The sequence below is a fragment of the Carcharhinus amblyrhynchos genome, chromosome 6 (genome assembly GCF_965287045.1).
Source record: "Carcharhinus amblyrhynchos chromosome 6, sCarAmb.v2.hapA, whole genome shotgun sequence".
Classification (NCBI taxonomy): domain Eukaryota; kingdom Metazoa; phylum Chordata; class Chondrichthyes; order Carcharhiniformes; family Carcharhinidae; genus Carcharhinus; species Carcharhinus amblyrhynchos.
In genome coordinates, this window is record NC_137329.1 from 25,889,938 (window position 1) to 25,903,037 (window position 13,100).

Sequence of the window (13,100 nt, forward strand, 5' to 3'; positions counted from 1 at the left end):
CTTGGTTGGTCACAAGCCAGGGACTCCCATGAGCCAGTGGCGATGGTTTGAGGACATCCCTAAAGAATTTCCACTGTTTTCTCAGAAGGCTCCTGCCATAGCTGAGTTCTGAGTAGAACAGTTGCTTCAGGAATTTGGTGACCCAACCAGTGGAGCTGAATTGGAGTGAGTAGCACTTCAATGCTGGTTATATTTTCTTGTGAGAGGACTCTGCTTCATACCTCCTTTATTGCCATCAGAGTTGGAGGACCTTCAAAGACATCAGATTGTACTTCTCCAGTGCTTCTCTGACATACACAGTGGATACTTAATACTTTGAATATCTTCTCACAAGAACTGATCCCGTCTCTGGTGAGGACAGAAATTACCTCTTACAAAAACGTAGGTGCTGCAGAGAATTCAGAGTCAGAGTGGGCCATTTGGTGAGAAATTTCTCATTCTTAAATGTGGTTTTGCACCTTTTTTTGGGGGGGTGTTGCAATTTTGTGATATACAAGATACTAAAATTGTTGAGATAAATTGGATGGGCCTACTCTTCCATCATTGTTCCTATTCCTATGATCGCGTATAATTCAGAAATCATTTTCCTTAATGTGTAACTCCTATCCTGTTAAGCTGTAAGTCTCCAAATGGAGAAAATTAAGTCATGAAGTTACTTTATTTCTTTTTTAAACACAGCATTTTATGCAACATAGCCTGACATAATGCAGACTTGTTGTTCTACTCAGGGATTCAGATATCAGAAAATGAAAATGGCAACTTCCTGTTAGAAGCACTCTACAGTTGCCTGCTAGCCCTTTCAGATCAAGGGAAGTACATGATTGAAATTAGAGCAAAATGGGTCAGTGAGGGATTAGCTTTGATCTTGTTGCAAGGCAAAGGCAGGATCTCACAAAATCAAATATGGTGAGAAAACAGACAAAATAAATTTTACAACATCGAAGGCATGCTGACATGATAAAACAAAGCAAAGGCTGGCTCACAAGTTTATCTACAATCAGTGGGATAAAATATCCTGAGCTGAACATGGTAAAACTTTCTTAAAAGGTGAATTTCTCCTGATGAAGGATGGACACATCATGTGTAATGTAGCTCCAAATAACTCAAACTGATGGATAAGCATTCAAGGGGAACGTCACATAACTGTTTTACCAATACTGACTACCAAATTCAAACAACTGTTGGGATGCACTCATAAAATATGTGGAATAGCATTAATGTGGACTCAGAGATCCTCAACACCTGAGTGCTAGTAGAGAAAAACTCAGAATCCCTCCAACACCAAAAGAGGCATTTGCACTGACTCTCTGACAAAGAATCTTTTTCAGGCCCACCCCTGTAAACCCGCACATTTACCCCTTTAATCCCGCTAACCCACACATCTTTTTGCCATTCATTCCCATCAGCTCCATATTTAATTATTGATTTGAGATTGTTGTTTTCTAATCAAATCTGCAGTATCTCTTAGAAACTGTAATACAGAAACTGAAAGCTCTTACAATTCCATGTTGTTGCTGTTCTGGTTTTTAGTACTATGCCTATGTGATTTGTGTTCTATGGCAATAAAGATAAATAAATATTCTACACCTGATTAGTGTTGCAGCAAATGAAGAGGAGCACAGTTAGGGGGAAAAGAGGTGTCAAAATTAGGCCCCAACTGGGAATAAAGGCACAGGAGGTTAGTTTTTCCAGTTGGATGCTGGCACAGAAGGAAATATAATAAGAAATTAATAGTCTGTTGGGAGATGTTTTTGCTTGTTTGCTGTATTATAAGAAAAACTGTTGGCAGTTTGAAACAGCTTACAATCAATACTATAACACTGACATGCTCTCTGCAAAATAAACCCGTTTCTTGCCCATTACCCTCATCAGTTCCACACATCAATAAGATTGGGAAAGCACACACGGAGTGAGGTAAGTGGGGTGCTGGGGGCAGGAAGATATTGTGCAAGTTTGAAGTATTAGTATGTTGGATGGGGAGGGATGCACAGTTTACATTTCCTATGTTATGCCATGATGTAGGTAGATATTGGACATCTAATCTCAACACAAACATGCAAGGTGCCTGGGATCTTTTCAAATCACTAGATAAACCACAGCAGCTTAGAAATTTGCAACTGCAGCAAAGTGCAAAGCCAAGAGACAGCCCATGAACTAAGCAACTAATATGCTGGCTCTACTGCAGGCACAAATCTGTAGAAGGGCCATACTGCACCTTGTGATCCCCTTCCTCAGTCTGGGTTGTTGGGATAAAGCTGGGGTACGTTGCATTTATCCAGGGTTGAAGTTGAGATATCTACCTCTGCAACTATTGAATCTAAATCAGAGATCAAATGCCTCTGCCTCGTTCTCATTATCACACAAAAATCCTAACATTTCATTCATTTAAAATAAACCTGGTTTTACCTTGAAAACTGGTAGATTCTATCTTAATTGAATGTTGCTGGACTTTGAGGATATTCCAGATTCAAAATAGCATGAATCTGGAATTAACATTTGGCTCTATAGCTCAATGGCTAGAGCACTGGTCTTGTAAACCAGGGGTCACGAGTTCAATCCTCGCTGGAGCCTGCAGGCACAATTTAGCTAGCATCATTTGTAGGGAAAAAGCCAATTGAGTGGGAAGTGAAACAGAGTGCTGTTACGAGAGGAGGGGCAGATTGCATCCAATATGTGGGCGGCACAGTAGCACAGTGTTAGCACTGCTGCTTCACAGCTCCAGGGTCCTGGGTTCGATTCCAGCTTGGGTCACCGTGTCTCCTTGTGCCTGCTTGGGTTTCCTCCAGGTACTCCGGTTTCCTCCCACAGTCCAAAGATGTGCGGGTTAGGTTGATTGGCCGTGCTAAGAAATTGCCCCTTAGTGTCCAGGCATGCATCACAGAAATTAGTGGGTATGAAATGTAGGGATATGGGGATAGAGCCTGGGTGGGATTGTGTTCGGTGCAGACTCGATGGGCCTCTTTCTGCACTGTAGGGTTCTGTGATTCTAAGAAAATAGCTCACATTTCCAGGTGAAAGGCTGAAGCCAACAGGAATACAGTGCAAAAGCAGTTCCAAGGCACCAAAACAGTAATCATCATAAGGTTTCCTTTAAAATGTTATGAGAGGTCTGGATGGAGCATGTCAGCAAAGTACAATACTAGGAACAGAATTTTTCAAAGGTGCAAGGGGAATGAATTGCTATTACTTTGCACACCGTAGGGTTTTATGCATGAAAGGCACAGGAAATTAAACACAGTGACAAAGGTATCATTGATCAAATGATAAATGGACAGGCAAATAGCATATGGTCATGCCTTTTCCAATCAAGTTTCAGCATGTTGCTCACTGCATGAAAAATTATTCATAAATGTAACGGGACGCAGGATCTTGTTAGTATTGTCACAGCAACCATGAAAACCAGAGCATGCCTGTCACAGCCAAAGTAACATTGTAGCATGCCAATCAATTATATAGTTTCCATACAATACAACTCCAATACTACCTGAGAGAATTTTTTCTTCATCTCATCAAAGATACTTTGTCTGCAACTCCAGAACATCCCCTAAGATGCACAATACATGAAATTACAAATTTTAAACTTGAAATAAGAATTTAGATTTTTATTGAACGGTGTGTAATGGAAACACATGCCAGAATTTTTTTTCAAGGATAACAGGAAACTTTCAAGTAAGCAGAGATTTCAGAGTAGTATGTCATTTTATAAACCAAAGTTGTAACAGAATTTGATGTATGAGCACCACTGTTTTTACAGCCACCTAGATAATTGTGTTGCACAGTCATAATAAAACTCATTCCACTGCAATACATTAACCTTGTCATTTATTGCAAATGTTCAAACAAAGTTCAATGAAATCAACATAAAAGTTAAAATCTTGGTAACAATAAAACAAGGATGAGAAATTGCCATCACAACAGAACATGCTAATCAGAATTATATTACACACACTGAGATTTAATCACAAGTACTATATTTTATGTTTTTAAGAAATTAATACTACTTGCATAAATTCTGTCACACCACCAAGTATTAAATATAAAAATCCATCTCAGTTTTTGGGAGCAGTCATATTTGCCTTATTTCTACTGTAAGTTCTTTGTGGTAACCCGGCAAATGTGAAAATGTTTAGATTGATGAATTGACATTTAAACTCTGCTTAATTCAATTCATAAGCAAATGTGTGCACACCTGCACTTTAACTTGCAAAATTTCAATATTCTTTTTTGTTTAATTCCTCTTCACAATAAGCACAGAGTGTTTGAAAGTTGGAAATGAATTGCAAAATGAATTTAATAGTTATCCCACTCAATAACCAGTCCCCAAACCTTAGCCTGGGTTGATGGTTAAAGAATCCATAACTACTTACGTTTACACAATTTGAACTCCGTTTAAACTAAAAATATCACAAACTGCCAATATTCCCAAATAAATTGTCAACTGCATGAATGTGCGAAAGAGAACTCAGATAGGTGTTCGTGACAAGCTGTGGTCAAAGCTCAGGGAGCTCTCTGTCTTACAGAAAAAAATGTCTTAACAGTGTGACCAGTTTCAGAGGATTACTTAAAATTAGTTTTCCAACCACTCGCTTCCCTAACTAAATTTCATATGAAACTCTGGATTATCGGCCTTTAACAATATTGACTGAGGATAGAAAACAAAATTTGCATTAACGATGTTCCCATTTTGATAGTTCTTTATGAGTTAGTGTATTGAGCAGCTTTAAGAGGTGAGGTTAGCTTCATTGAGTGCCTCTCCAAGTGCCACTTCCAATTTCTTGTAGTCACATTTATGTAGTGGTTATTGAGGTATTGGAAAGTTTGACAATAATTACAAATATCAATTCAAAACAATGGATGTCCATGCAGGAATGTTTTCTTAACATTCCTATTGCTTCATTTGCGTTCTGACTCTGCACAGAAACAATCAACGTAGTCCAGTGCTGTTAGGGAGGGTGTTCCAGGTTTTATCCCAGCGACAGTGTGAAGGAATTGCTACAAAGTTTCTAGCTGGATGGTGTGCAACTTGGAGAGGAATTTGCAAGTGGTGGTGTTCTACGTTCACTATCCACAGTATTTATATGGCTGAACGGTTTAAAGTTTTAAAGTTTATTATTGGTCACCAGTAGGTTTACACTAATACTGAAATGAAGTTACTTTGAAAATCCCCTTCTCGCCACACTCTGGCATCTGTTCGGGTACCTGGAGGGAGAATTCAGCATGGCCAATGCACCTAACCAGCATGTCTTTCAGACTGTGGGAGGAAACCCACGCAGACACAGAGAGAACGTGCAGACTCTGCATAGACAGTGATCCAAGCCAGGAATTGAACCTGGGTCCCTGGTACTGTGAGGCAGCAGTGTAACTACTATGCCATCATATTATGTTTCTGGCAATGATAAACCCCCCAGGATATTGATGGTGGGGGAATTCAGTCATGATAAAGCCAAGAAAGGTCAAAGGGAGACAATTAGATCGTCTCTTGTTGGAAATGGTCATTGTCTGACACAAAATAAAGACTAGTTATGAAAAGAGAAAATTCGTCTTACAAAGACTCAAATTTGGAATGGCATTTTTAGATGAGCAGAACATTGAGATAAATAGCAATTCATTTTCAGAAGCAACAAAACACTTTAATTAATTGTAAGAAATTATATATCCAATTCTGAACTACAGAAGTGAAAGGAGGAAACCAATGTTCTCAGGGATGGGAGAATTTTTAAGCAGAAACCTACGAGTAGTTCAGAAGGCTGACTTGAGTTTCTAAAAATATTACATGTCTGAGTGGCTGTCAACTATTATAAATTTCTAAGTCCATATTTATAATAGAAACTGCCTCTGCAGAACTTCGTCAACATTTATTTGCAGTACTGGCCGTCCTCAACTTTATGATGTTCAATTTAGAGTAAATGGTGCTTAAAACGTTGATAAATGGACACCCCATTTTGACACATTCATACATGCACACTGATGTTTCTGTGCTGCCCATCTGCATAACTGGATAGAGTGAAATTTCTCTATTAGGTTGGAAACAAGTATTTTATTCTGTTAAATTTCTTCGGCACAACAACTTTAATATAGTAATACGCTCATGTTGCAATTAACAAGTGCTCCAACTCACAGATGTTCAAGGTGACTGTGATCAATGGCTTAATTATATCCATGACACTAATTAAAAAACTTTGCTAGGCATCAACAATCATCTCAGCATCTTGACAGGGGAAAAGTTGAGGGCCTTTCACATTGCCAGGCACCCCACAAGTGATTTCTGCTTTAGTTCAGGAACCAATCCTTTATTGATAATGTATTCCTATGGAAAAATCAGTTCCAACTTCCGACGTTTCAACTTGCAACATGATTTTCAGAAACCAATTATGTGATAAGTCCAAGGACTGCCTGGGCACCTTTCACAGTGGAGCCACTGCAGCACAATCACAGGATACAGGATCTACTTTTACCATGACAAGTTTAACATAGGTAATTTTCTTCTTTAATGTGGGCACAGGAAGTGATAATAGAAATACTACGAACAGGACAGTTGACTTTAAAATGGGGAGAAAAAAAAACAATCATATCTGCATGCCCTGATCGGAACGTTCCATTTCACGCCCCACAGCCCCAAACCCCCTCCCCCACCAACTGCTTGACGCACGCAAACAAAAAATTCATTTCACCTGAACACTACACCTGGTCTCAACACATTAAGATAGGAAAAAAATAGAAATGTGTTAAAAGTCTTTACTGTTTACACTGTACATAATGATTTGAAAGTGAAGACAGAAATGTAATTAACTTTACTAGCAATGGAAAATGGAGAAGTGTTGCAAACAATATGAAAGTAACAAACTAAATAGAGATCTGAACTGTGTGGAGAGGAATGGGGAATTGCCGAAAACACTGACCAAGTAGAACAACATCTGTAAAGAGGGCAAGTAAATTTACCTGAGCTGACTGCAATGCCACGCTTTGCCAGCATTTCATTTCACACTTCCAACTTCCATTATGCAGAGGTATTGTGTTTTTTGCCAAGAACATAAGAAATAGGAGGAGTAGGCCATCTAGCCCTTCGAGCCTGCCCCGCCATTCAATAAAATCATGGCTGATCTGTCGTGGCTCAGTTCCACTTTCCCGCCCTCTCCCCATAACCCTTAATCCCCTCGCTTATCAAAAACCCATCAACCCGCGTCTTAAAAATATTTAGCGAGGCAGCCTCCACCACTTCAACGGGCAGAGAATTCCAGAGATTCACCACCCTTTGAGTGAAGAAGTTCCTCCTCAACTCCGTTCTAAACCACTCCCCCTTTATCTTGAGGCTGTGCCCCCTAGTCCTACTGTCCTTTCTGAGCGGGAAGACTCTCTCCACCTCTATCCTATCCATCCCATTCATCATCTTATATGTCTCAATGAGATCTCCCCTCATTCTTCTAAACACTAACGAGTACAATCCTAGTTTATTCAGCCTCTCCTCATAGCTCAACCCCCTCAACTCCGGCATCAGCCTAGTAAACCGCCTCTGCACTCCCTCCAAGGCCAAAATATCCTTGCGTAAGTACGGCGCCCAAAACTGCACACAGTACTCCAGCTGCGGCCTCACCAATGCCCTATACAGCCGCAGCAAAACCTCCCTACTTTTATATTCAATCCCCCTCGCTATGAAGGCCAGCATCCCATTCGCCTTCCTGACCACCTGCTGCACCTGCAGGCTGGGTTTTTGCGACTCATGCACGAGGACCCCGAGGTCCCCCTGCACCGTCGCCTGCTGCAGTTTTTCGCCACGTAAGTAATAGTCCTTCCTACCATTATTCCTACCAAAGTGGACCACCTCGCACTTGCCAACATTAAATTCCATTTGCCATTTCCTGGCCCATTCGCCCAGCCTATCTAGATCCTTCTGCAGACTCTCCACACCCTCTGCACAATTTGCCGTTCCACCAATCCTGGTGTCATCAGGAAATTTCGACACCATACACTCGGTTCCCTCCTCCAGATCATCTATATAAATGGTAAATAGCTGAGGCCCCAGCACCGACCCCTGGGGCACTCCCCTAGTCACCATCCGCCAATCCAAATAGCACCCACTGACCCCCACTCTCTGCCTCCTATTTGACAACCAATCCTCTATCCACGCTAACACCCTACCCCCAACTCCATGTCCCCTGACCTTCTGCAATAACCTCTTGTGAGGTACCTTGTCAAACGCCTTCTGAAAATCAAGAAAGACCACATCCACCGGCTCTCCTCTATCCACCGCCCTAGACACATCCTCATAGAACTCCAGTAAATTTGTCAGACACGACTTCCCTTTAAGGAAACCGTGCTGCATCTGCTCTATCAAGCAATTCCTCTCAAGATGCCTCGCTATTTCCTCCTTGATGACGGATTCTAACATTTTACCTACAACAGACGTTAAACTAACCGGCCTATAATTCCCTGCCTTTTGCCTGGCACCCTTCTTAAACAACGGCGTAACATTAGCCGTTTTCCAATCTTCCGGCACTTCCCCGGAATCCAGCGACGCCTGGAAAATAACCACCAAGGCATCCACTATCACCTCCGCCATTTCTTTCAGAACCCTCGGATGCATTCCATCCGGTCCTGGGGACTTGTCCACAATCAGCCCCCTCCAGTCTGTCGAGCACTGCCTCTCTAGTAACAGTAATGTCATTAAGACCCTCCAGTCCTACCACCTTTCTGTCTCTAACACCCGGCAAATTATTCACGTCCTCCTCAGTGAAGACAGAAACAAAAAAGTTATTCAAGACCTCAGCCATATCCCCATCCCCTACCACTAAGTCCCCCTTCTCATCCTCTAAGGGACCAATGTTCACCCTAGCCAGCCTCTTCCTTTTTATATATTTATAAAAACTCTTGCTATCCTTTTTTATATTAAGCGCTAGCCCAGCTTCATAGTTTCTCCTACCCTTCTTTATCATCTTCTTTGTCAATCTTTGTTGACATTTAAACCTCTCCCAATCCTCTTCTCACCCACTACTCTTAGCTACTCTGAACGCCTCCGCTTTTAATTTAACACTTTCCTTCACCTCCTTCGTTATCCATGGCTTATTACCTCTCCTCCTACTGTCCTTTCTGACCATCGGAATAAATTTCTGCTGAGCACCAAGAAAGATCTCCTTAAAGATCCTCCACTGCTCCTCAGCAGACCTACCTTCCAACGCGCTCCCCCAGTCCACATTCGCCAATTCTTCTCTCATCCTACCGTACTCCCCTCTGTTCAAACAAAGGACACGCGTCCGGGAACCCACTTTCTCCTCCTCCATCTGCACCAGAAACTCCACCATACAATGATCACTCTCCCCAAGAGGATCCTTCACCACAAGGTCCCTAATTCTACCCGCCTCATTACATAGCACCAGATCCAAGATAGCTCGCTCCCTCGTCGGCTCCAACACACACTGTTCCAGGAAACTATCCCGGCAGCATTCCAAGAACTCCTCCTCAAGCCCACCGTGTCCAACATGGGTCAACCAATCTATACGTAGATTGAAATCCCCCATAACTACGGCCGTCCCATTCCTGCACGCCGCACTTATTTGCACGTTAACAGCCCGCCCCACCTCCAGATCATTATTCGGGGGCCTATAGACGACACCCACCAGCGTCTTCCTCCCTTTTCTGTTCCTAATCTCTACCCACAACGATTCCACTTTCTGCTCCTTGGCTCCAATATCATCCCATGCTACCACCCTGGTGCTATCCTTAATCAGCAGAGCTACGCCCCCCCCCCCCCCTTTTTCCTCCTGCCTATCCTTCCTAAACACTTGATACCCCTGGACATTCAGCTCTCAGTCCCTGTCACCTTGCAGCCACGTCTCTGTAATGGCCACCAGATCATATCCATTTGTGCTGATCTGCGCCACCAGCTCATCCACTTTATTCCGAATGTTTCGTGCATTCAGATAAAGTGCCTTCATCCCAGCCTTCACCTGGACCCTATTTGCCGTAACACCACCAACCATACTCACGCCCCCTACTCCCTCCATTATTGGGACATCCTCGGCCTCTTCCCTTAACTTTTAACTGTACCCTCTCCTTAACTTTAGACCCCGTAATGTCACCTACCCTCGTACCCTCCCCCCCTAATTAGTTTAAAGCCCTGTCTACAGTCCTCTTTACTCGATTCGCCAGCACTCTGTTCCCAGCACGGTTCAGACCAACCCCATCCCGCCCGAACAGGTCCCACCTACCCCAATACTGATGTCAATGCCCCATAAATTCAAACCCATTCCTCCCACACCAATCCCTGAGCCACCCATTCACTTCCTTAATCCTATCAACCTTACGCCCGTCTGCACTCGGTTCAGGCAGTAGCCCAGAGATAACCACCTTGTCGGTTCTACTTTTTAATTCCATTCCCAGCTTTTCATATTCCCTCCCCAGATCCTCAGTTCGCATTTTGCCTACGTCGTGGGCACCCACATGTACCACAACGACCGGATTCTCACCCTCCCACTCCAGGTTCCTCTGCAGCCCAGATGCGACATCCCGGACCCGAGCACCAGGCAGACAACACACCCTTCTGTGCACTTTGTCATTGTGACAAAGGACAGTGTCAATACCCTTCACCCCACTATCCCCAATTACTACTATGTTCCTTTTCACCTTCTCTTTGCCTATGTCCTGCTGCATCACTGTACCGTGTGCAGTTTGCTCACCGACCTCACCTCCCTCGTCCTCGTCCAGACTGGAAGCAAGAACCTCAAACCTGTTATGCAGATTGAGAGGCTGAGGCCTCCGCTCCCCACCCCCCTTCCTCCGCTCCCCACCCCCCTTCCTCCTCTCAGCAGCCCCCTCTTGTTCCTGACCCTTAGAGTTAGCCAGTCTAGGGGGGGGGTGGATGTCACTGGCACCCCATTGACAATGGCACCCTCTCTCCCCCTGATGAGCCTCAGTGTCTGTAGCTCAGAGGCCAGCTCATCTACCTTGAGCTGGAGCTCCTCCAGCAACTTGCACTTACTGCAGACATGGTCACTGGGGAGGACCCTGGGGTCCACCAGTTCCCACATCATACAGAAACAACACATCACATGCCCCTCCATTATTCACTGTAGTAGTATTGAAAATTTCCACACGAACTCACCTGGCCCTTTTTCTCCCAAGCCCTTTCGATCTTAAGCCCTAATAGCTCACTCTGCTTCCCCCTCACTCCGCTGCCCGCTGTCTATACCAGGCCTCCTTTTAAACCTGGCACTGATTGACCCACATGGACATTAATTGATATTAAGTAATTGTGACTATGATAAAGGAAATAAGCAAAGTGGAATATGAAAAACAAATGGTAATACAGGATACGACAAGTGAGAAATCTGGATAGATCATTGATGTACTCAATGCAATCTCCAATGCTGACAAAGCCCAGTTATCTCAGCATCAGAACTGATAGTGATGACCTATATCATGGAATACCCTCTATATTTCATGATTGAAACAATTCTACCCCGAAGAGGGCCCTGTCCTTGCAAACTCCTCTCCCAACAATTGAATTTTAAATGCTCAAGAGCGTCAACACCAAAATATTTTTAAGTGAATAAAAGTAGGTTCAAAAAACTATCTAGGCAGTTCGTCTGGTGTTCCCAAGGATCAGTTTTGGCTCTCCATTTCTCGCCTACATGCTGCCTGTCGGTGACATCATCTAAAGGCAACAAATTAGTTTCCACACATGCCAGCTTTACCTCACCATAGTCTCTCTTTACTCGTCCACCCTTGATAAATTATCAGACTTATTTGACATCCAATACTGGATAAGCAGAAATTTCTTCCAAGTAAATATTGGAAGATTGTAGCCATTGCTTTTGCTCCCTTTCCAAATGGTTCTCTAGTCACCAATTCAATCCCTCTCCCTGGCAACTGGCTGAGATTAATCCAGTTGTTTTGAATTTTGCTACCACATTTGATCCCAAAATGAGCTGTTGACCTCATACTCATGTTATTACCAAGACCAGTATATTTCCACCTTCATAATGCCTCTCGACTTTGCCCAAACTCAGCTCAGCTGAAACTCATTCATATCTTTGTTACCTCTGGATGTGACTATTTCAATGCATGCCTGGCCTTTCTCCCACATTCCATCCACTGTGAACTTGAGGTTATCTAAAACTCTGCTGCCTGTGTCTTAAGGCACTATATATGAACTTGGGTTGTAGTTGTTCAAGGAGCTCTTGCCCCGTACTCACTTGCCTTCTCAAGTGGCCATTTTCAAAGCTAGTTTGACATTCTAGTACTAACTAATATTCAATCTAAGACTAATTGCTTCAATGAGTCTGCACTGTGCTCTGGGGTCAGGTCGGGTCCCAACCTCAAATTTGTATTGCTGTTGCAAGGTAAGCGTACCTTTAGCATGCACAAGCAAAGGGACATTTGTCCCAGGAGACAGCAGGAAATATGTATAAAGCAGTGGTTCCGCACCATTATGGAAAATTTTAATTCGGTAGTCAATAGTGGTGTTAAACCCAATGTTGGCACTAGCACAGAGTAAACCAAAACGAGAAACTGGGAACTAGGGGATATTCAGAATACTATACTGGGTGAAATGAAAGGCAACTCGAGAGTAAAGTTTTCCAGGTGCTAAGAGATATGACTAAATAGAACCCTAAAAAATTATCTGGCTTGATCACAAACTTTGAACCATTAGAAAAGCCCAAAAGAGTATCCAAGTTCAACTAATTATCAGAGTGGCAAACATGTGAAACAGACTGCTCAGGAAATCAATGAAAATACACTGCCAGCATATTGACTGAAGAAACTGAGATAGCTTTTTGGCTAAAGTAATGCTTGAGGAGTATAAAAAATTACATTCCACACAGTACTGTGTTCTCCATACCCTTGTGAATGTAAATACAACATAACCCAGTAAAAAGAGAGCCAAACACAGTAAGTGCACCATTGAAAGGCTCCTCGAGTGACAACAAAAAATCTAAATGCTTCACAGAAGCAGACATGGGATGAGGAAGAGATACTTCTTACTGTGGACCACAGCAAATATGCTAGCAAATGCTCTATTCTGTTTTGGTAGTTCAGCCAAGCTTTAATTGTTGGCTGCAGTTTGCCTGAGCAGACATGCAGCATCAAGCAATTTGCCTTGCACC

General features: G+C 42.9%; 1 protein-coding gene and 1 non-coding gene across 6 annotated transcripts in view; one reads left to right on the top strand and one right to left on the bottom strand.

The window, feature by feature from the left end:
• The window catches only part of usp47 (ubiquitin specific peptidase 47), a 166,673-nt gene that overhangs the window by 93,295 nt on the left and 60,278 nt on the right, over window positions 1-13,100 (bottom strand). For 2 of the 5 annotated variants that reach the window (XM_080190071.1, XM_080190069.1), the window contains exon 2: window positions 3,485-3,544. The exons of the other annotated variants lie outside the window; for them this stretch is intronic. In XM_080190071.1, coding sequence (XP_080046197.1) covers window positions 3,485-3,544 — 60 coding nt within the window. The remainder of the gene's footprint in view (window positions 1-3,484; window positions 3,545-13,100) is intronic. 5 annotated transcript variants of the gene reach the window in all.
• trnat-ugu (transfer RNA threonine (anticodon UGU)) lies at window positions 2,499-2,571 on the top strand. Its single transcript has one exon. It is a non-coding gene; the product is annotated as a tRNA-Thr (tRNA).